General features: G+C 45.2%; 1 protein-coding gene across 1 annotated transcript; it reads left to right on the plus strand.

Moving 5' to 3' along the window:
• Positions 1-22626: 22626 nt before the first annotated feature.
• Positions 22627-23508, plus strand: LOC101046493 (small ribosomal subunit protein uS2B-like). The gene has a single exon (XM_010330334.3). The coding sequence runs from the start codon at positions 22627-22629 to the stop codon at positions 23491-23493; it is 867 nt and encodes a 288-aa protein (XP_010328636.3). The 3' UTR covers positions 23494-23508.
• Positions 23509-24848: the final 1340 nt, after the last annotated feature.

Here is a 24848-nt window from a genome sequence, read left to right on the forward strand (position 1 = left end):
GACTTTGTCTGCCTCAGCCCTCAGGCCTTACTTACCCACCCAGTTCTCTAATATCTACGGCCAGATCAGCTCAACAGCAACTATCTCACCCTGATGAGAATGAAATGACCTAGTGTTAAGATCTTTCAGCCCCTACCACACCTACCTGGTTTTGCCTTATATTGACCATCATGTCCTGTGCCTAAGTCTTAAAACTAGACAGAGCTTGTATAGCAGATTCATGTGTCCAGTAGAGAGGTGAGCTAGATGACCTCTGTTATAAGTTAAATTGGGACCTCCAAAAAGATGCGTGGAAGTCCCAATGCCTGGTACCTGTGATGTGACATTATTTGGAAATGGGACCTTTGCAGACGTAATCAAGTTAAGCTGAGGCTTTTGGAGTGAGTCCTAATTCGATATGACTGTGTTCTTTGTGTGTGTGTGTGTGGCAAAGTCTCATCCTGTTGCCCAAGCTGGAGTGGAGTGGTGTGATCTTGGCTCACTGCAACCTCTGCCTCCTGAGTTCAAGCAATTCTCCTGCCTCAGCCATGCTCCCTCCACCATGCCCAGCTAATTTTTATATTTTTGGTAGAGAAGGGGTTTCACCATGTTGGCCAGGCTGGTCTCGAACTCCTGGCCTCAAGTGATCTGCCCACCTCGGCCTCCCAAAGTGTCAGGATTATAGGCGTGAGCCACTGCACCCGGCCCTGTGTCCTTTTAAAAAGAGAAAAATGCCATGTAAAGACAGAGACACACAGAAGGAATGCCATATGATGACAGAGGCAGAGCCTGGAGTGAAGCAGCTGCAAACCAAATATTAAGTATTGAGGCCAGGCATGGCGGCTCACACCTGTAATCCCAGCACTTCAGGAGGCCGGGGGGGCGTGGATCACCTGAGGTCGGGAGTTTGAGACCAGCCTGACCAACATGGAAAAACCCGTCTCTACTAAAAATACAAAATTATTCAGGTGTGGTGGCACATGCCTGTAATCCCAGCTACTTGGGAGGCTGAGGCAGGAGAATCGCTTGAACCCGGGAGGCAGAAGTTGCAGTGAAAGATCACACCATTACACTCCAGCCTGAGCAACAAGAGCAAGACTCTGTCTCAAAAAAAAAAAGGATTGCCAGCCACCACCAGAGGCAAGGAAGAGGCGACCTAAGATTCTACCCAAAGTCTCAGAGGGAGCGTGGCCCTGCCAACACCTTGATTTCGGACTTCTATCCTTCAGAACCGTGTTGTTTTATGTTTTAAACCACCCAGTTTATGGTACTTTGTCTGGGGGGCCATGGGAAATGAATATTTCTAAGTCTCTTCTATACTTTATCACATATAATACAGGTAATGAAACACATTGTACAACCAGTTTTCATTTTTTTGTTGCATTTGCAATGCTGTACTTTAAAAAAAAAAAAAAGGAAGAAAATTATATAAATCTAGACCATTTTATGCACCCATTTTCAAACATCTTAAGTATACACACCAGCCTGTTATATTGTGAATTCTGAGTTAAAAGAGAATGTAATTTGAAGAGATTGCATAGTTTCCAAAGCCAATTCGGTGATTTAAGCACGGAAGTATTACAATTAAATGTTTGAAAAGTTATCTGTGTGTGTTTTGCTGTAAGACGATAGCATGAAGCAACACATCTTTTCAGGATGAGGTAGCAGCGCTGGCCCCGGGGGAAGGGAGCTGGGGCATCACTTGACTGCAACTACTTTGGACGACTGAGCAACATGAGCAGGCTCGAAAAAAAAGTCATCTCCAATCATTCTCAAAATACAAACTGTAGTAGCTACAACACGATTCTCTAAGGGCAAGATGGGAGGAGAAGTAGAAATATTTGTACGATGCAGTGTTTATGGGTAATGCAGAGAATATGGGCCAGAATGAGATCAACATGACTCGTAAGCCCACGGGTCAATGTCAAACCATTGCTTAAAATTCCTCAATGGCTGCTCATTGTCCTCAGGACCCAGTCCAAACAGCTTTGTGTGGCATTCCTGCATTGCCAGGCCCCTGCCCATGTCCAGCCTTATTTCCTCCTTCTCCTCTGCTCTGCCTGTACCAAAGAACTCAAAACTCTCATCTTTCAGATTCCTTTTGTCCCATCAAGGTCAGTTTCTCCTCTCACCTTTAGACAGTAAGTAGGTACCTGCTTTCCCATCTGTCTGGCCTATCCAAACAGCAAAGCATATGAGTCTTTTACCTCACGTAACTGACTACTTGATTGTTTCATAAATCATGTTGTAGTGTGACTGTGTCTGATAATATATGACTTAGAGTTTTGTCATTTTCATTAATTTTTTTTTTGGGGGGGGGGACGGAGTCTCACTGTATTGCCCAGGATGAAGTGCAGTAGTGTGATCTCAGCTCACTGCAACCTCTACCTCCTAGGTTTAAGCAATTCTCCTGCCTCAGCCTCCCAAGTAGCTGAGATTACAGATACCTGCCACCACACCTGGCTGTTTTTTGTATTTTGCTTTTTTTTTTTTTTTTTTTTTTTTTTTTGAGACGGAGTTTTGCTCTTGTTACCCAGGCTGGAGTGCAATGGCGCGATCTCGGCTCACCGCAACCTCCGCCTCCTGGGTTCAGGCAATTCTCCTGCCTCAGCCTCCTGAGTAGCTGGGATTACAGGCACCCGCCACCATGCCCAGCTAATTTTTTGTATTTTTAGTAGAGATGGGGTTTCACCGTGTTGACCAGGATGGTCTCGATCTCTCGACCTCGTGATCCACCCGCCTCGGCCTCCCAAAGTGCTGGGATTACAGGCTTGAGCCACCACGCCCGGCCTGTATTTTGCTTTTTTAAGTAGAGTCAGGGTTTCACCATATTGGCCAGGCTGGTCTTGAACTCCTGACCTCAGGTGACCCACCTACCTCAGCCTCCCAAAGTGCTGGGATTATAGGCATGAGGCACTGTGCCTGGCCTCATTCATTTTAATTAATGATGGAATGTCGAATGGGAGAATCATCAGAGATCATCTACCACGTTCACCTCCCCCTAGATGAAGAAAATTAGGCTTTTTTTTTTTTTTTTTTTTTTGACTTCTTAAAAGACAGTCAGGGCCAGGTGCAGTGGCTCACACCTGTAATCCCAGCACTTTGGAAGGCCGAGGCAGATGGATTACCTGAGGTCAGGAGTTCAAGATCACCCTGGCGAACATGGTAAAACTGCATCTTTACTAAAAATAAAAAATTAGCCAGACATCATGGTGCGTGCCTGTAATCCCAGCTACTCAGGAGGCTGAGGCAGGAGAATTGCTTGAACCTGAAAGGCAGAGGTTGCAGCCAAGATCATACCACTGGACTCCATCCTGGGAAACAGAGTGAGACTCCATCTCAAGGAAAAAAAAAAAAAAAAAAAGACAGTCAGGGCCAGGCGCGTGGCTCATGCCTGTAATCCCAGCACTTTGGTAAGCTGAGGTGGGTGATCAGAAGTTTGGACCAGCCTAGCTGAAAGGATGAAACCCCAACTCTACTAAAAATATAAAAATTAGCTGAGCGTGTTGGTGGGTGCCTGTAATCCCAACTACTCTGGAGGCTGAGGCATGAGAATCGCTTGAACCTGGGAGGTGAAGGTTGCAATGAGCAGAGATCGTGCCACTGCAGTCCAGCCTGGATGACAAAGTGAGACTCTGTCTCAAAAAAAAAAGACAGTCAGATGCCTCTTATAGTGTGTATAATTGTGATCATCACAGACTCTGACAATAAAGTCAGTTATTGGAATACATCCTCTTCGTTAGAAGGGTCTTTAAGGGCCGGGTGCGGTGGCTCACGCCTGTAATCCCAGCACTTTGGGAGGCCGAGGGGGGTGGATCACGAGGTCAAGAGATCGAGACCATCCTGGTCAACGTGGTGAAACCCCGTCTCTACTAAAAATACAAAAAATTGGCTGGGCGCGGTGGCTCAAGCCTGTAATCCCAGCACTTTGGGAGGCCGAGGCGGGTGGATCACGGGGTCGAGAGTTCGAGACCATCCTGGTCAACATGGTGAAACCCCGTCTCTACTAAAAATACAAAAAATTAGCTGGGCATGGTGGCATGTGCCTGCAATCCCAGCTACTCAGGAGGTTGAGGCAGGAGAATTGCCTGAACCCAGGAGGCGGAGGTTGCGGTGAGCCGAGATCGCGCCATTGCACTCCAGCCTGGGTAACAAGAGCGAAACTCCGTCTCAAAAAAAAAAAAAAAATACAAAAAATTAGCTGGGCATGGTGGTGCGTGCCTATAATCCCAGCTACTCAGGAGGCTGAGGCAGGAGAATTGCCTGAACCCAGGAGGCAGAGGTTGCGGTGAGCCGAGATTGCACCATTGCACTCCAGCCTGGGTAACAAGAGTGAAACTCCGTCTCAAAAAAAAAAAAAAAAAAAAAAAAAAAGAAGGGTCTTTAAGGAGCACCCCTCACAAATTCCAGATAAAAACTTCAGGCCTCCTCTGAGTTAGGGCTGGACTACCCCATGGCCTCTATCGCCAGAGGCTCATCCCAGTAAGACCTATGGCATGGAGGAACTAAAGAAAAGACAAAATGCTCTGTAAGCAACTGAATACCAAGAGAGACTCTAAAATCCACAGTGGGGAAAGTTGTTCTATCTTTCCAAGCCTGAGTGAATTAAGGGGAGGTGAGAGGTCAGAAGTATTCCATTAATTAATATCCTTCCACATGTAAGGAAACTTCAGGAGCTGAGTAAGAAGCAAACTCCCCCTGCTAGTCACTAAGAGCCGAGTCAATGAATGTCAAGATCATTAGGAAGCAATGTCATTTCATATTTTCCAAATGATGACAGAGGAGAATGTTTAATTGTATTCATTTTCTGGGAAAACTGATATTGTAACTATGAAGATATTTATGAAGCAACAGGGCCCTTTACCTACAGAGTCTGTGTGAGTATAAACACACTCAGACTAGAATTTCTAAATTTCTAAGTAATTTTTTTTGGTATTAGACCCCCAGTGGCCATTCTTTTATTAAAATTTGTCATTGCATGTTTAAAGTCCTATCCACTGAGTTAGTTTTAACCTTACTGGAAAGGAATTTATAAATAAATATCAAAGCACATGGTAAGATTACATTCCTAGGAATCTGTTCTAAAGAAATCATCAGAGGTTTGCACAAAGACATCGATACAGTTTGGCTCTGCATCCTCAACCAAATCTCATCTTGAATTGTAATCCCCACGTGTGGAGGGAGAGAGGTGATCGGATCATGGAGGCTATTTCCCCGATGCTGTTCTCATGATACTGAGTGGATTCTCATGAGATCTGATGGTTTTATAAATGGCAGTTTTTCCTGCACTCACACTATCTCATGCTGTCTTGTGAAGAAGATGACTACTTCCCCTTCCACCATAACTATAAGTTTCCTGAGGCCTCCTCAGCCATGTGGACCTGTGAGTCAATTAAACTTCCTTTGTTTATAAATTACCCACTCTTGGGTAGTATCTTTATAACAGTGTGAGAACAGACTAATACAGACATATACAAGGATATTCATCCAATACTATTTACAAGAACAACAAAGTGAAAGCAATTTACAGGTACAAAAGGAGATTGGTTTTAAAATATATGGTATATTTGTATGAAAAAAAAATTTTTTTTGAGACAGAGTTTTGCTCTTTCTGCTCAGGCTAGAGTGCAATGGTGTGATCTCAGTTCACCGCAACCTTCACCTCCTGGGCGCAAGCCATTCTCCCGCCTCAGCCTCCAGAGTAGCTGGGATTACAGGCGTACACCAACATGTCTGGCTAATTTTTGTATTTTTAGTAGAGATGGGGTTTCAGCACGTTGGCCAGGATGGTCTCGAACTCCTTACCTCAGGTGATCTACCTGCCTCAGCCTCTCAAAGTGCTAGAATTACAGGAATGAGCCACCATGCCCAGCTCAGAAAAACAATCATGTAATCATTGAAAATAATGTTCCCAAAGACTTTATTTTTTTCTTTACATACATGTGTGTATATGTATGTGTAAATATATATATATTGTTTGTTTTTTTCCATTTTTTAATTTTTTCTATGTGTGTATCTATGTGTGTTAGTCAGTTTTTATGTTTGTTTGTTTTTTGAGATGGAGTCTCGCTCTGTTGCCCAGGATGGGGTGCAATGGCACAATCTCAGCTCACTGCAACATCCACTTCCCAGGTTCAAGCAATTCTCCTGCCTCAGCCTCCCGAATAGCTGGGACTATAGGCCCATGCCACTGAGCCCTGCTAATTTTTGTATTTTTAGTAAAGATGGGATTTTACCATGCTGGCCAGGCTGGTCTCGAATTCCTGACCTCACAACCCATCCGTCTTGGCCTCTCGAAGTGCTGGGATTACAGGCGTAAGCCACCACACCTGGCTGTTCATTTTTTAATAGAGACAAGATCTCACTCCATGACCCAGGCTGGACAACAGTGGCATGGTCACAGGTCACTGTAACCTCAAACTCCTGGGCTCATGGAATCCTCCTGCCTCAGCTTCCCAAGTAGCTGGGACTCCTGGCATGTGCCACCATGCCCAGCTAATTTAATTACTTTTTAACTTTTCTGTCTCACTGTGTTGCCCAGGCTGGTCTCAAACTCCTGGCCGTAAGTGAGCCTCCCAACTCAACCTCCCAAAGTGCTAGGATTACAGGCATGAGCCAGTACACCCAGCCTTTCAGATATTTTTATACCAAAAAAAGAAAAAGAGAATTCCCCTCCCTCTGTCTCTTCCTAGGCTCCCTAGAGAAAAAAAACTACCACAAATTTGGCATGTACTCTTTCTGTACAGGTTTTCATACGTCATTTATTTAGTGACATAAGGAAATGTTAATAATATAAATATGTAATTTTTTGGATAAATATATAATTTTTTTAAAAAGCAGAAAACTAAAATATATGTGAAGAATGACTCCAACCTCAATTTTAAAATAAATATACCTATATATTTATTCATTCAAAATGATGTTTATTAAGAATATACTAGGGGCGGTCAGGTGTGGTGGCTCACTCCTCTAATCCCAGCACTTTGGGAGGCCGAGGCGGGCAGATCACCTGAGATCGGGTGTTTAAGACCAGCCTGACCAATATGGAGAAACCCTGTCTCTACTAAAAATACAAAATTAGCTGGGCATGGTGGCACCTACCTTTAATCCCAGCTACTTGGGTGGCTGAGGCAGGAGAACTGTTTGAACCCAGGAGGCAGAGGTTGCAGTGAGCCAAGATCGTACCATTTGCACTCCAGCCTGGGCAACAAGAAAGAATCTCGGTCTCAAAAAAAAAAGAAGAAGAAGAAGAAGAACAAGAATATACTAGGGGCACTGGGCTCCTATGGTGGGATTTCCAAGTCCTGCCACAGGAGACACATGGGGACTGATGGGTTTCCAGATCCATATCCCGGCAGATATCTCTGGCTCAGTGTCCCCCATCGGCTGCCTGCCACCTTCGAGGGAGCTCTGGGATGGAAGTCCCCCTTCATGTCCTGCCACCCTCCTCAGTCTGGCCATTGAGAGGTGACCCCAGCGGAACCACATTGAGGTTGCTTTCAAATCCTCCATCGAGAGTTCCACCAGATGGCCTGGGTGGACCAGATGGGACAAGACTAGACCACGCCGGACCATGCTGTTCTTGCTGGGGGTGAGGGTGGGGGTGGGTTGACATACAGGGTAGACTGGCAGCTCCAGCATTATAAAACTGAGATGCAATCCTAGGATGCTCGGGTATGGGAGTGTTACATAGAATGCCCTTCTTCCAGTCAGCCTGCCTTCAGCTTCCTCAGGTATGAAAACAACTTCCCATCAGAACCTCTTTTTTCCCTTTTTCTGCCACGGAGATGAGACACATGAGAGGAAGAAATAGCTCAATAAATAATCTCATTTGTATAATCATTAGTGATCTACATACAGACAGGTGACTAGACAGGGATCCAAATTTTTTTAAAAAAAGAATATGCTAGTGGCTGCGAGCAGTGGCTCATGCCTGTAATCCTGGCACTTTGGGAGACAAAGGTGGATGATCACCTGAGGTGAGGAGTTCGAGACCAGCCTGGCCAAAATGGCAAAACCCCATCTCTACTAAAAATATAAAAAAATTAGCCAGATGTGGTGGCAGGCGCCTATAATCCCAGCTACTTGGGAGACTGAGGCCTGAGAATCACTTGAACCCGGGAGGCGGATGTTGCAGTGAGCCAAGATCACGCCACTGCACTCAGCCTGGTGACAGAGCGAGACTCCATCTAAAAATAAAAATAAAAAATAAACTAGTTGCTGAGCACTGTTCCTAGAGCTTGTAATTTAGTGGAGGAAGACAGATAACCAACAAACAGACAATACATAAAGTACAAAACGGTAAGAAGATAATTTTCCATTGCTTTCTTTTTCTTTTGAGACAGAGTTTCGCTCCTGTTGTCCAGTCTGGAGTGCAATGATGTGATCTCGGCTCACCACAACCTCTGCCTCCTGGGTTCAAGTGATTCTCCTGCCTCAGCCTCCCGAGTAGCTGGGATTACAGGCATGCACCACCACATGCAGCTAATTTTGTATTTTTTAGTACAGACGGGATTTGTCCATGTTGGTCAGGCTGGTCTCGAACTCCCGACCTCAGGTGATTCACTCTCCTCGGCCTCCCAAAGTGCTGGGATTACAGGCGTGAGCCACTGCACCCAGCCTCCATTGCTTTCTAGGATGCATTTTCAGTGCTGAGGTTGTCAATCACATTGATTCTCCAGCTTTACTGAAAATGTTGAAAAAGGTACCATAGGCAATTAAAAACAAAAAGACTGTGTTGGGACAAAAATTGTATCCCTTTCCCATTGGACACGTATGAAGAAAGACAAATACTACTGGGTCATTGCACTCTGTGGTGGACACTGTCTGAGATTGGCATCAACACAGACCAAGAGGGGCCAAGAGATGGAGAAAGTGAAATCTGATCTTGATTTTCCCATGGGAGGCCCTGTATGCAGCCATTCATAAAGCAACCACCTAGTTTGGGTGAGGTTTTCAGTCACTAGCCCACCAGAGTTCCAGCTAGGTTGGGCACAGTGGCTCACACCTATAATCACAGCACTTTGGGAGGCCGAGACAGGAGGATCATTTGAGCCCAAGAGTTCAAGACCAGCCTGCATAACATAGCAAGACCTCATCTCTACAAGAAATAGAAAAAATTAGCTGAGCATGATAGCATGTGTTAGTAGTCCCAGCTACTTGGGAAGCTGAGGCAAGAGTATCCCTTGAGCATGGAAAGTTGAAGCTGCGGTGATACTGATCGCATCACTGCACTCTAGCCTGGGTGACAGAGCAAGACCCTGTCTAAAAACAAAGAGTGCGAGGGACAGAGGAGTTATAGCTAATATACCCAGTGAAGCAGAATCTCTAGATGGAAGCTGCAATCTGCATTGTTATGGTCCCTATGTGAATCTTTTTTTTTTTTTTTTTTTAAAGAGTCTCACTCTGTCACCCAGGCTGCAGTGCAATGGTGCAATCTCAGCTCACTGCAACCTCTGCCTCCCAATTCAAGTGATTCTCCTGCCTCAGCCTCCCAAGTAGCTGGGATTACAGGTGCATACCACCACACCCTGCTAAATTTTGTGTTTTTAGTAGAGACCGGGTTCCACCATGTTGGCCAGGCTGGCCTTGAACTCCTGACCTGGGAGTTCAATCTGGGAACTCTGCATCCCAGGTTCAAGTGATTCTCCTGCTTCAGCCTCCCAAGTGGCTGAGATTACAGCTGCTACCATACGCAGCTAATTTTTGTATTTTTAATAAAGACAGGGTTTCACCAGATTGACGAGGCTGGTCTAAAACTCCTCACCTCAGGTGATCCACTCGCTTTGGCCTCACAAAGTGCTGGGATTATAGGCATGAGCCACTGTGCCTGGCCCCAAATACCTCAGTTTTAAGATAGGGTTGATTCCATGGTTGGAGGGGCAGTGCTTTTCTGATTTGTTCAAGGTCATGGGTTCTTTCCACCTCCTGCCTCTTCCTTTCTCAGGGCTTGAGCTTTGCCCTTAAGTTACTTCCTTCATGAACACACATCCAGACCAGACAGTCTTCAGAAGAAACAGATAATCTCTTCCTCTGTCTTTTTAGGATTGAAGAAATCATTCCCAGAAGCTCCTCCATACCAGGATGTTTCCTTTCTGTTTATTTTTTTGAGACAGGGTCTCACTGTGCCACCCCAGCTGGAGTGCAGTGGCATAATCATAGCTCACTGCAGCCTTGATCTCCTGAGTTCAAGAGATCCTCTTGCATCAGCTTCCCGAGTAGCTGGAACTACAGGCGTGTGCCACCATACTCAGCTAATTTTTTTTTTTTTTTTTTTTTTTGAGACAGAGTTTCGCTCTTGTTACCCAGGCTGGAGTGCAATGGTGCGATCTCGGCTCACCGCAACCTCCGCCTCCTGGGTTCAGGCAATTCTCCTGCCTCAGCCTCCTGAGTAGCTTGGATTACAGGCATGTGCCACCATGCCCAGCTAATGTTTTGTATTTTTAGTAGAGACGGGGTTTCACCATGTTGGCCAGGATGGTCTCGATCTCTTGACCTCGTGATCCACCCGCCTCGGCCTCCCAAAGTGCTGGGATTACAGGCTTGAGCCACCGCGCCCGGCGTAATTTTTTAAAATTGTTTTTAGAGACAGGGTTTCACTACATTGACCAGGCTGGTCTTGAACTTTTGGGGTCAAGTGATCCTCCCACCTCGGCTTCCCAAAGTGCTGGGATTACAGGCATGAGGCACCACACCCAGACTCCCGTCATGTCTTAATGGTCAGAATTTGATCATAGGCTCACTCTCAATCATTAGAAAGGGGAATGGAATTTCCAGTGTTAGCTGAGTAATCAGGAATCCTCTCCTGGTCTTGGCGGTGTAGAGGATGTTGGGGTTGGAAGGGTGTGCCCGGAGAGGCTGTATGAGTATCTGAATAAAATCAGGGCTCGGAAGGAAGAAAATATGGGTACCAAAAATGGATATTGAATAAGCAACCAAGTGGTAATGACCATAACACAAGTACCAGGACCAGGTGATATTATTTTCCATGTTTCAGAGATGAGAAAATAAGTCGGAGAGGGAAAGGCGACTTGGTCAAGGTCACAAAGCTAGTAAATGGAAGAGACTAGATTCAGGACCAGGTCTGTAACTACAGTGCCTGCTTCCTCAGCCACTGCACTAAAGTGCTACGGTGGGAAAGCTGAGGTCAGGAAAGAACAGAATAGCTCCAAAGCTTACCTCAAAATCAAGTAAACGTGTGCCACTTATAAAACCTGTGATGTCACTGGGCACGGTGGCTTGCACCTGTATACCTAGCTACTCAGGAGGCTGAGGAGGGAGGACCACATGAGCCCAGGAGTTTGAGGCTGCAATGAGCTATGATCACACCACTGCACTCCAGCCTAGGCAGCAGAGCCAAACCCCATCTCTAAAAACAAATAAGGCTGGGCATAGTGGCTCAGGCCTGTAATCTCAATACTTTTGCAGGTCAAGGCAGGAGGATGGCTTGAGCTCAAAAGTTTGAAACCAGCCTGAGCAACATAGTGAGACCTCATCTCTATTAAAAATTTAAAAATTGGCCGGGCACAGGGGCTCACGCCTGTAATCCCAACACTTTGGAAGGCCAAGGTGGGCAGATCACCTGAGGTCAGGCGTTCAAGACCAGCCTGACTAACATGGTGAAACCCTGTCTCTACTAAAAATACAAAAAGTAGCTGGATTTAGTGGCAGGAGCCCATAATCCCAGCTACTTGGGAGGCTGAGGCAGGAGGATTTTCAGTGAGATTCTTTCTTAAAAAAAAAAAAAAAAAAAAAAAAAAAAAAAAAAAAAATTTAAATTAGTTAGGTATGGTGACGTGCACCTGTAGTCCCAGCTACTCAGGAAGCTGAGGCAGGAGGATTGCTTGAGCCAAGGAGGTCAAGTCTGCAGTGAGCCTAATGACCACTGCATTCCAGCCTGGGTGACAGAGTAAAACCCTGTCTCAAAAAAATAAAAACAAAAACAAACAAACAAAACCCTGTGATGTCACCAAGCCTCCCTAGCAGGGTGTACCACTTAGGTTTGTTATAGAACAAACAACCCCATAATGCAGTGAGTAAAAGCAGTTATTTATTTAACTCACAATTATATGGGTCAGCAAGTTGGGCTGGGCTTCTGGTCTCAGCTGGACTAACTCATGCATCTTTGGTCAGCTGGGGACTGGCTGGTCTAGGCCCCTGTGGACACATGGGCTGGCTCCACATGGTCCCTCACCCTCCAGCAGGTTAGGCTGGGCTTGTCCACATGGAGGCTGGGCAGGGTGCCAGAAGTGGGAAAGAAATACCTAAGGCAGCCAGATGCAGTGGTTCACCCCTGTAATCCCAACAGATTGGGAGGCCAAGGAGGGCAGATTATCTGAGATCAGGCATTTAAGACCAGACTGACCAACATGGTGAAACTCCATCTCTACTAAAAATACAAAGTCAGTGGGCGTGGTGGTGCGGGCCTGTAATCCCAGCTACTCAGAAGGCTGAGGCACGAGAATTGCTTGAACCCAGGAGACAGAGGTTGCAGTAAGCCAAGATCACCCCACTGCATTCCAGCCTGAATGACAGAGCCAGACTCTGCCTCAAAAGTAAAAAAAAAAGAAATGCCTAAGGCCCCTGGAGGCCTTGTTTGGATCTAGGAAGAATTACTTTTCAAATAAGGACTGAACTAAAAAAGAAATTTTATTTTTTCATTCCACAGAAAGACAGATGCAACAATGTTAAATGCCCCATTCCCATGTTTGGAGTTCAGGGAGGTGTTCAATAGGTTGATGTGTTTCACAGCCAACATCACCTAGGCTCCTCAAGGACAAGTACTCTTAACCAGAGCTAGAAGATCAGGCTAAGAAACAGGACATGGATTCAGCACAGAGAGGTGGAAAGCAGCATCATGGTCAATGAATTGGGACTGGGATAGGGCCACACAAGGAGAGCATCTAAAGGCCAGGTATTTAATCCCAAAGACAAGATTCTACCCAGTCTATTTGTGCCTGCCCCAAAACCAAAATCATGTTCCATATGGCAATCAAGAGTCCAAAGCCTATGTATACAGATATATACATATATACGTTTTTGTTTGTTTGTTTGTTTTGTTTTGAGATGGAGTCTTATCCTGTTGCCCAGGCTGGAATACAGTGGCATGATCTCTACTCACTGCAACCTCTGCCTCCTGGGTAAAAGCAGTTCTCATGCCTCAGCCTCCCAAGTAGCTGAGATTACTGGTGTGGGCCACCACACCTGGCTAATTTTTGTATTTTTAGTAGAGATGAGGTTTTGTCCTGTTGCCCAGGCTGGTCTTGAACTCTTGACCTTTAGGTGAATCTGCCTGCCTCGGTCTCCCAAAGTGCTGAGATTACAGAAGTGAGCCACTGCATCTGACCAGCAACATATTTTCTACTATCCTGGTAAAGTAAATATTTGTACCAAACCCCATCAAACTTGAAATGAATGGAATGTTCTTAATTTTCAAGGTGCTATCTTTAAAGATCTTCTCCAGAATGATTTGTGGTGTCTTTGTAGGGGCCAAGGGGTTTCCCGTTAATATCAGAATTCTTTTACTTACAAGATTATTAAAACATTGTGGTCTAATCCATATGTCTTTTTTTCTGAATTCATTTGAACTCATTCACTATTATCACTAAGAGTTTAAAGGCTGGGTGTGGTGGCTCATGCCTGTAATCCCAGCACTTTGGGAGGCTGAGGCAACATGGCAAAATCCTATCTCTACCAAAAAATACAAAAAATTAGCCAAGTGTGTTGGTGCACACCTGTGGTCCCAGCTACTCCAGGAGGCGGAGGTGGGAGATCACTGGAGCTCAGAAAGTGGAGCCTGCAGTGAGCTGAGATCTTGCCACCAGGAATAAGACCCTGTCTCAAAAACTCAAAATAAGATGTAAAAAGCACACAGTTTAAATACTGTATGTAGGCATTTAAAACATTTTGAAGTTAATTTCTTTCTTTTTTTGAGACAAAGTCTTGCTTGGTCATCCAGGCTGGAGTGAAGTGGCACGATCTCGGCTCACTGCAACCTCTGCCTCCCAGGTTGAAGTGATTCTCCTGTCTGAGCCTCCCAAGCAGTTGGGATTACAGGCGCGCACCACCATGCCAGGCTAATTTTTGTATTTTTAGTAAAGATGGGGTTTCACCATGTTGTCCAGGCTGGTTTCAGACTCCTGACCTCAGGTGATCCACCTGCCTTGGCCTACCAAAGTGCTGGGATTACAGGTGTGAGCCACTGAGACTGGCCTTTGGAGTTAATTTCTAAGAAAAGGCAGTGGGCACAAGTAAGTTATATTTCATCTTGTAAATTCATTCAGAATTTTACAGCCTTTTTTAAAAAGTAGAGAGTGGGGTCTTGCTGTATTGCCAAGGCTGGGGTGCAAATGCATAATCATAGCTCACTGTAGCCTCAATCTCCTGGGTTCAAGCCATTCCCCCACCTCAGGCTTCCTAGTAGCTAGGATTACAGGCACATGCCACCACACTAATTTATTTATTTATTTATTTATTTATTTTTACAGGGGAAGATGGGGGGAGTCTAGCTGTGTTACCCAGGCTGGTCTCTAATTCCTAGCCTCAAACAATCCTCCTTCCTCAGCCTCCAACAATCCTCCTTCCTCAGCCTCTCGTGTAACTGTTATCAGCATGAGCCATTGCCCCTGGCTGAAATTTATAGTCTTTATGTATGAATTCACGAACAGCATGAAGCTTGGCCCATAGCAATTCTGAAAGTGGAACTTGACTCATGTGAATTCTTCTAACAAAAGAGAGATTACCAAAGCATGCAACTTTCTCTAAGCAGAGATGAAATAATAGTCTTACAGAGTAGATCTTCACAATGTAAAAACATACAGAGTCAGTTCACTAAATGTTCTCTAAAACACACTTCCAACATGCTGTTAACTAGAATAAAACCTTTTTTTTTTTCCAGACAGAGTTTCGCTCTTGTTGCCCAGGCTGGAGTGCAATGGCGCGATCTCAGCTCACTGCAACCTCCGCCTCCCAGGTTTAAGAGATTCTCCTGCCTCAGCCTCCCAAGTAGTTGGGATTACAGGCATCCACCACCATGCCCAGCTAATTTTTTGTATTTTTAATAGAGATGGGGTTTTACCATGTCAGGCAGGCTGGTCTGGAACTCCTGACCTCAGGTGATCCACCCGTCTCTGCCTCCCAGAGTGCTAGAATTACAGGTGTGAGCCACAGCTCCCAGCCAAAAAGCTTTTATGATATAGTATCAGAAAAATACACTACATATGCAGATTTAAACTTTTTTTTTTTTTAATGGAGTCTCATTCTGTTGCCCAGACTGGAGTACAGTGGTGCAATGGCTCACTGCAACCTCTGTCTCCCAGGTTCAAGCAATTCTCCTACTTCAGCCTCTCCCGAGTAGCTGGGAGTACAGGCACCCACCACCATGCCCAGCGAATTTTTGTATTTTTAGTAGAGATGGGGTTTCACTATATTGGTCAGGCTGGTCTTGACCTCCTGACCTCAGGTTATCTACCTGCCTCGGCCTCCCAAAGTGCTGGGATTGCAGATGTGAGCCACCACACCTAGCCGATGTAAATACTTTAAAGGAAACACAGCGAAATGTAACTAGAAGTTGTTTCTAGATAATGGGACCATAGGAATTTCTATTTCTTTAGCATATTTGCATTTTCCACTTTTTTCTATAATGAACACCTATTGTCAAAACAGTTAAGATATTGAGTTTTAGCAAGATAAAATACGCAAATATAAAAGAAATATACCAAATGTCAACGGCGGTTGTCACTAGGTGATGGCATCATATGAAATTTTCATTTTCAACTTCCTTTTTTTGTTTTTCTGAGACAGAGTCTTGCTCTGTCAACCAGGCTAGAGTGCAGTGGCACAATCTCGGCTCATTGCAACCTCCACCTCCTGGGTTCAAGTGATTCTCCTGCCTCAGCCTCCCAAGTAGCTGGGACTACAGGTGTGCACCGCCACACCAGGCTAAGTTTTGTATTTTTAGTAGAGACAGAGTTTCGTCATGTTGGCCAGGCTGGTCTTGAACTCCTGGCTGCAAGTGATCTGCCTGCCTTGGCCTCCCAAAGTGCTGGAATTACAGAAGTGAGCCACCTTGCCTGGCAAATTTTCATCTTTAACTTCGATGTTTTCTGAATTTTCCAAAGAAAGGCTATATTAGAATTATATTGGGGCCAGGCACGGTGGCTTATGCCTGTAATCCCAGCACTTTGGGAGGCCGAGGCAGGTGGATCACGAGGTCAAGAGATGGAGACCATCCTGGCCAATATGGTGAAACTTGGTCTCTACTAAAAATACAAAAATTAGCTGGGCATGGTGTCATGTGCCTGTAGTCCCAGATACTAGGGAGGCTGAGGCCGGAGAATTGCTTGAACCCAGGAGGTAGAGGTTGCAGTGAGCCAAGATGGCACACTGCACTTCAGCCTGGCACCTGGTGACAAAGCAAGACTCTGTCTCAAAAAAAAAAAAAAACAACTATATTGGTAATATCACGTATTATATCACCCCATATTACATGAATGGGAAGAAGATAAGTGATTATAGAGTTAGAAGAAGGGTCACTTCAATAATCTAAAACTAAAAACTTCTGCATTGTCGTTAACTGCTATAGAGTCTTTCTTTTTTCTGAGATCGAGTTTTACTCTTGTTGCCCAGTCTGGAGTGCAGTGGTGTGATCTCAGCTCACCGCATCCTCTGCCTCCCAGGCTCAAGCGATTCTCCTGCCTCAGCCTCCTAAGTAGCTGGGATTACAGGCATGTGCTACCATGCCCAGCTAATTTTGTATTTTTAGTAGAGACGGGATTGCTCCATGTTGGTCAGGCTGGTCTTTAACTCCTAAACTCAGGTGATCTGCCCGCCTCAGCCTCCCAAAGTGCTGGGATTACAGATGTGAGTCACTGCGCCTGGTCTAGGTCTTTCTCTAAAGATGTCAATAGCAGGATCCCAAAATGAAGCAGATAAAGACGTGATTTGAAGTACCAATGACACCTTCATACTGGTCCTAACAGTGGAGGGATTCCCTAACTCAACACTGCCCCTTTCCTGTGGTTAGACCACCTCTCTCTGAGGTCGGCAGGAGCAACCCCATGCCAAATTCAAGTTAGAAAACTGGAGCTTAACAGGGGTTCCTAGGGTTACTTGGATTGAAAGAATCAATTGTTAAAGTCAAAGTTGAGGGAGGTATGAGTCAAGAACAGCCTCTGTGGAAAAGACTTCAGGCTTTTGGTTGACAATGGGCTCCATATGAGTCATTCTAGTGACATGGGCTCTTGGCCAAAGAATTGCATTGAGGAAGAGGGACATGATGGTGTCCTGCTGCTAGCAGCCAGCAGCCCATGCCACAAGCAGTACTTCAGTTCTAGGTGCTTTACTGTAAACAGGACAAGGAGAGGAATCAAGGTGCTTAGGGACTTCCAGTCATGTCCCACAAGGAATGTCTGGAGAAGCTGAGAAAGAAAACTCAGGGGGCGGGGCACGGTGGCTCATGCCTATAATCCCAACACTTTGGGAGGCTGAGGCAGGCAGATCACTTGAGATCAGGAGCCTGAGACCAGCCTGGCCAACATGGTGAAACCCATCTCTACTAAAAATACAAAAATTAGCCAGACATGATGGCACACACCTGTAATCCCAGCTACTCAGGAGGCTGAGGCAGGAGAATTGCTTGAACCCAGGATGGCAGAGGTTGCAGTGAGCTGAGATCACATCATTGCACTCCAGCCTTGTCAACAAGAGTGAGACTCTGTCTTTAAAAAAAAAAAAAAAAAAAAAAAAAAAAAAAAAAGCCGGGCGCGGTGGCTCACACCTGTAATCCCAGTACTTTGGGAGGCCAAGGGGGGTGGATCACGAGGTCGAGAGATTGAGACCATCCTGGTCAACATGGTGAAACCCCGTCTCTACTAAAAATACAAAAAATTAGCTGGGCATGGTGGCACGTGCCTGTAATCCCAGCTACTCAGGAGGCTGAGGCAGGAGAATTGCCTGAACCCGGGAGGCGGAGGTTGCGGTGAGCCGAGATCGCGCCATTGCACTCCAGCCTGGGTAACAAGAGTGAAACTCTGTCTCAAAAAAAAAAAAACAAACACACACACACACACACACACATACAAAAGTTATTTTAGATAATTTTTTGCGCCTGTTCTGCTTATGTAGATAAAAAAATTTTGAGACATGGTCTCACTGTGTCACCCAGGCTGGGGTGCAGTGACACCATCTCGGCTCACTGCAACCTCTGCCTTCCGGGTTCAAGCCATTCTCCTACCTCAGCCCCCTGAGTAGGCGCCTGCCACCACACCCAGCTAATTTTTATATTTTTAGTAGAGACGAGGTTTCACCATTTGGCCAGACTGCTCTTGAATTCCTGACCTCAAGTGAGGTCACCCGCCTCAGCCTCCCAAAATGCTGGGATTCAGACGGGAGCTACCACACCTGGCCTCATATACAAGTTTTCATATGGAAGAACTCATCATCTTTTATATTTCTGAAAATATATTAATGTGATGCAACTCTTTGACAAAGTCATACATAAAATGTCTATTTTGTTTGTTTATCGAGATGGCGTTTCACTCGTTTTGTTGCCCAGGCTGGAGTGCAATGGCACGATCTCAGCTCACCACAACCTCCACCTCCTGGGTTCAAGAGATTCTCCTGCCTCAGCCTCCCAAGTACCTGGGATTACAGGCATCACCACCACACCCAGCTAATTTTGTATTTTTAGTAGAGATGTGATTTCACCATGTTGGTCAGTCTGATCTCCAGCTCCTGACCTCAGGTGATCTGCCTGCCTTGGCTTCTCCCAAAGTGCTGGGATTACAGGTATGAACCTCCACGCCCAGCCGGGCTCATCTTCTTAATAACTGAAATATGATTCAGGGGACATCTACCTTTTATCCCAAAAGGCATTTCCAAAGAGAATATTGGTTCATCTCCAAAGGGGCCTGACGGGGATGTTTGCTGCTGGTTTGCTCTCCCACAGAGTCTCAGTTGGGAAGAGGACATCAGTGACTTGGGCACAGGATGGCACTCCTGCTCATTCCACACAATGGCAGGTCCCAGGAGTTGCAGCCTTAGTCCCTCCCAGGCACACCTTGGTGAGTCCCCACTCCAGGCTCCTATGTCCTTCAGATGACCTCAGTATCAGCTCAGTCTACCAGAGAGACTCTAATACCATTAAGCCTCGTAAGGGTAGATTTTCCCACCCACTCCCCAACAACTTTTTCATGATACACTCCAAGGACAATGGGTGTTGTACCCTCACCCTTTCCCAGAACATGGGGTACCTCTTGCCTTATGTCTACCTAACCACAAAGAGCCACTCAAGGGGATCTTCTCAAAGATCAGTACCACTACTGGAAGCCTCTATTTTGAATTTGTAAAATGTAAATATGATTTGCTTCTCCATGAACAGGGAATAAATTTCACTGAATAATCAAAATATACAAAGGAGTATACAGTGAAAAGGCTTCCTCTCAATCTTGTCTCAATTTCCTTCTTAGAGACAATATTAGAGACTAGCCAATATTACTGCATGGAAATCGATAATACCTTGCTTTTTTGCATGTCGCTTTCTTATTCCATTTCTGTGCACAATCAGCTTCTGCAAATTGTTTGGATGCATCATAACTTAATCCCTTAGTAGGTTGTTTTCAGTCTTTTGCTAATCAATCAATAATGCAACAAATATCCTTCATAGGCATCACTGCACATGATGAAATGAATTAAATGTATCGTGTTTTTTTGTTTTTTCAAGACAGTCTCACTCTATTGCCTAGGCTATAGTGCAGTGACACAGTCTCAGCTCACTGCAACCTCCGCCTCCTGAGTTCAAGTGATTCTCCTGCCTCAGCCTGCTGAGTAGCTAGGATTGCAGGCACCCGCCACCATGCCTGGCTAATTTTTGCATTTTTAGTAGAAATGGTGTTTCACCATGTTGGCCAGGCTGGTCTTGAACTCCTGACCTCATGATCCATCTGTCTCGAGCTCCCAAAGTACTGGGATTACAGGTGTGAGCCACTGTGCCAGGCCATAAATGTATCTTTAGTATACTTTGAATTTGGGTAGATAACACCAGTTAATTTCGTCTCCACAGAGATTTAGTAACTCACCTAACTCATAGTAGGTGGAGTTGGGATTCAGACTCGTGTTCTCTAGGCCAGAGTTCAGGCTCTTAAACACCAAAGTAAACTGCCTTTTTGATGTTTTTTGTTTGTGTTTTGAGACAGGGTGTCACTCTGTTGCCCAGGTTAGAGTGCAGTAGTGTGATCATAGCTCACGGCAGACTCAAATAATCCTCCCACCTTAGCCTCCCAAGTGGTTGGAACTACAGGCATACCACCATGCCCCACTAATTTTCTTTACTTTCTTTCTTTCTTTTTTAATTTTAGATTCAAAGTTCTTACTATGTTTCCCAGCTGGTCTTGAACTCCTGAGCTCAAGTAATCCACCCACATTGGTCTCCCAAAGTGCTGGGATTACAGGTGTGAACCATTACACCCAGCCACCTTTTTGAAAGTTGCCAATCTGAGATCTAAAGACTGGTGCTCTTTTGTCATTTTCATGTGAATTTCTCTTACTATGAAAGAGGGTAATTGTTTTATTATAGGTTAGTTTGTTTCTTTTCCTGTCAATTGTCTATACCTACTATGTGCCCATTTTTCTATTAAATTATTGGCTTGTTTCTGTATCAATTTGTAAGAATTCTTTTTTTTTTTTTTTTTTTTGAGACGGAGTTTCGCCCTTGTTACCCAGGCTGGAGTGCAATGGCGCGATCTCGGCTCACCGCAACCTCCGCCTCCCGGGTTCAGGCAATTCTCCTGCCTCAGCCTCCTGAGTAGCTGGGATTACAGGCACGTGCCACCATGCCCAGCTAATTTTTTGCACTTTTAGTAGAGACGGGGTTTCACCATGTTGACCAGGATGGTCTCGATCTCTCGACCTCGTGATCCACCCACCTCGGCCTCCCAAAGTGCTGGGATTACAGGCTTGAGCCACCGCGCCCGGCAAGAATTCTTTATATATTAGAGAAAATAGTCCTTTCTGTATCCAGAATTGAAAATACTCTTCCAAATTTGTCTTTTAACTTCACTTATAGTAGTTACTGTCATGAAAATAATCGATTTTTATATAATCATATTTATCCATTTTTTATTTTATGGATTCCAAACTCAGTTGTATAGTTGGACAAAATTTCCATTTATGAAATAATTAAAAAGCTCTCCAATAGATTTTTGAAGTATTTTCATAGTTTTCCTTTTTTTCTTTTTTTTTTTTTTTTTTTTTTTTTTTGGCATCTAAATATTTGGTAGATTTGGAATTTGTCCCAGTGAAAGATATGTATCCAGATTTCCCCCCAGATGGCTACTTGGTTGTCTCCATACTGTTTTTTAAAATTACCTATCAGTCCCATTGATTTATACCACCCTTATCATATATTAAGTCCCAATGGCAACATTCAAATGATAGCTTCTTTTAAAAAATGAACAAAAACTCCTAGGTGTAGGCACCCTATTTCACTCCCTTTCTCCACTACATTTATCAATCCATACCAGGAACACATTAAATATTTGGTAACAGAGCCCAACTATAGAATTTTGGTTGAAGTATGTTCTTTTAAATCTCCCTGATAGAATACTATGCAATTTTTTTTTTTTTTAAGAGATGGGGTTTCACCATGTTGGTCAGGCTGATCTCAAACTCCTGACCTCAGGTGCTCCGCTGGGATTACAGGTGTAAGCCACCGTGCCTGGCCTACTATGCAACTTTTAAAGCAAATATTATAAAGATTATGTTAAAACAGAGGGAAATACTTCTGACGAAAATGTCAAGTGAAAAAGAAAGGATATAAACTTTATGCAAACCAAGAATACAACCACATTGTGAAAAAATGCACAGAAAAGAATCACATGAACAAAATACCAGAAGGATGATAGTGATGTTACTGGAATATGGAATGAGAGATTCACCCACCTTTTTCCCTCCAAATCTTTTGTAAAGTGATGATATCGGCATAATTTTCAAATTTGCACTTTTTAATTACAGCGTTTTTGTCCATATACGTTTTTCTCCTTTGCCTCAAGAGATTTCCTGAAAATGATGGTAAAAAAATAAAAAGATGTCTGAGCATGGTGGCTCACACCTGTAATCCCAACACTTTGGGAGGCTGAGGCAGGCAGATCACAAGGTCAGGGGTTTGAGACCAGCCTGGCCAATATGGTGAAACCCCATATCTACTAAAAATACAAAAAATTAGCCCGGCGTGGTGGCACATGCCTGTAATCCCAGCTACTCAGAAGGCTAAGGCAGGAGAATCACTTGAATCTGGGAGGTGAAGGTTGCAGTGAGCCGAGATTGCACCACTGCATTCCAGCCTGGGTGACAGAGTGAAACTCCATCTCAAAAATAAAACAAAATAAAAAGATTATAAACTCGCAAGTTCAAAAATGGATAATAGAGAAAGAGAAGAGCTCAAGGTTGAAAATTCCAGCATGTTTTTGGGAGAGAGCAAGCTGATGATGGAGTGGTAACAGACACCACAGAGCTGTGATGGAAGTGACCAGAAGGGCTGGGTGGGGCGGTGAATAAAGTAAAACACGTCACCTGGTTTTCCATGCTACCCGCCGAGGGCTCCAAACGGCGTTGTTCTGGATTCCCATTGTAACTTAAAGGGAAACTTTCACAATGTCCGGAGCCCTTGATGTCTTGCAAATGAAGGAAGAGGATGTCCTTAAGTTCCTGGCAGCAGGAACTCATTTAGGTGGCACCAACCTTGACTTCCAGATGGAACAGTATATCTATAAAAGGAAAAGTGATGGCATCTACGTCATGAATCTGAGGAGGACCTGGGAGAAGATGCTTCTCCTGGCAGCTCGTGCCATTGTTGCCATTGAAAACCCTGCTGACGTCAGTGTTATATTCTCCAGGAATACTGGCCAGAGGGATGTGCTGAAGTTTGCTGCTGCCACTGGGGCCACTCCAATTGCTGGCCGCTTTACTCCTGGAACCTTCACCAACCAGATCCAGACAGCCTTCTGGGAGCCACAGCTGCTTGTGGTTACTGACCCAAGGGCTGACCACGAGCCTCTCAAGGAGGCCTCTTATGTTAACCTGCCTACCATTGCTCTATGTAACACAGATTCTCCTCTGCGCTATGTGGACATTGCCATCCCATGCAGCAACAAGGGAGCTCACTCAGTGGGTTTGATGTGGTGGATGCTGGCTAGGGAAGTTTTGCACATGTGTGGCACCATTTCCCATGAACACCCATGGGAGGTCATGCCTGATCTCTACTTCTACAGAGATCCTGAAGAGATTGAAAAGGCTGCGACCAAGGAGGAATTTCAGGGTGAATGGACTGCTCCAGCTCCTGAGTTCACTGCTACTCAGTCTGAGGTTGCCGACTGGTCTGAAGGCATGCAGGTGCCCTCTGTGCCTATCCAGCAGTTCCCTACTGAAGACTGGAGCGCCCAGCCTGCCACGGAAGACTGGTCTGCAGCTCCCACTGCTCAGGCCACTGAATGGGTAGCAGCAACCACTGAATGGTCTTAAGCTGTTCTTGTGTGGGCTCTTTTTTTTTTTTTTTTTTTTTTTTTGAGATGGAGTTTCGCTCTTGTTACCCAGGCTGGAGTGCAATGGCGTGATCTCGGCTCACCGCAACCTCCCCCTCCTGGGTTCAGGCAATTCTCCTGCCTCAGCCTCCTAAGTAGCTGGGATTACAGGCACGCGCCACCATGCCCAGCTCATTTTTTGTATTTTTGGTAGAGACGGGGTTTCACCATGTTGACCAGGATGGTCTCGATCTCTCGACCTCGTGATCCACCCGCCTCGGCCTCCCAAAGTGCTGGGATTACAGGCTTGAGCCACCGCGCCCGGCTCTTGTGTGGGCTCTTAAACAACATACAAGATTCATGGAAAATAAACATCGAGTTTCTAAAACAAACAAACAAAAAAAAACATGTCACCTGTGGAAGGGACTCCAGACTCCCTCTTCTGGGAGACACAGCTACGCACGGCGTGTGCCCTTGGGCCAAGACCTGAGAAGTGCTCGTGCCTCTTTTCTCCCAGCTGAACAGGGGACACTGTGTTTAACATCTCTCGCTTCCACTTGGAGCTGCAGGGAGAGTTCATTGCCATTTGAGAAAAGGTTTATGAGCTGGTGGGATAAAAGACTTGACAGGATGAGGATTATTACCAGTCAAGTAACTCTTTTTTTTTTTTTTTTTTTTTTTTTTTTTTTGAGACAAAGTTTTGCTCTTATTGCCCAGGCTGGAGTGTAATGGCACAATCCCAGCTCACTGCAACCTCTGTCTCAAGCAATTATCTGGCCTCAGCCTCCTGAGTAGCTGAGATTACAGGTGCCCACCACCACACCTGGCTACTTTTTTTGTATTTTTAGTAGAGAAAGGGTTTCACCATATTGGCCAGGCTGGTCTTGAACTCCTGACCTCAGGTGATCCACCCACTCGGCCTCCCAAAGTGCTTGGATTAACAGGCATGAGCCACCACACCTGGCCCAAGTCACCCTTCAAACCCTCTGATCCTCTCATGCTGACAGAAGACCAGCACAGTATATAGCTAGGCAGCTGCAGGTGCAGCCTAATGCTCATCCCTGTAAAAACAGAGCAATGCTGAAGGCATGAATGGGCGTAAGTCTCCCAGTCAAGACAGCAGCCCCCGTGCTTTCTTGGCAGCTACTTCCCCTAGAGCTACTGACATGTCCTCCTTGGTGCCCCCCATCCGGTAACCTTGTTCCTCCCCAGATCTGGAGACCTGTCTTAAACTCTCACCTTGTGCTTTTTGTTGCCCCTCTTGCTCCTACTCATCAAAACAGGTCCTCTCTTCCACACACTGGGAGCCCCAATGTCCGAGAGTTGCTGCTCAGATTACAAAAGTCTTGCCAAGAT

This window comes from Saimiri boliviensis, chromosome 17 (assembly GCF_048565385.1).
Source record: "Saimiri boliviensis isolate mSaiBol1 chromosome 17, mSaiBol1.pri, whole genome shotgun sequence".
Taxonomy (NCBI): Eukaryota; Metazoa; Chordata; class Mammalia; order Primates; family Cebidae; genus Saimiri; species Saimiri boliviensis.

What these genes read in the sequence shown, in the direction of transcription:
- LOC101046493 (XM_010330334.3), top strand. Translation starts at nt 22,627, where the DNA reads ATGTCCGGAGCCCTTGATGTCTTGCAAATGAAGGAAGAGGATGTCCTT.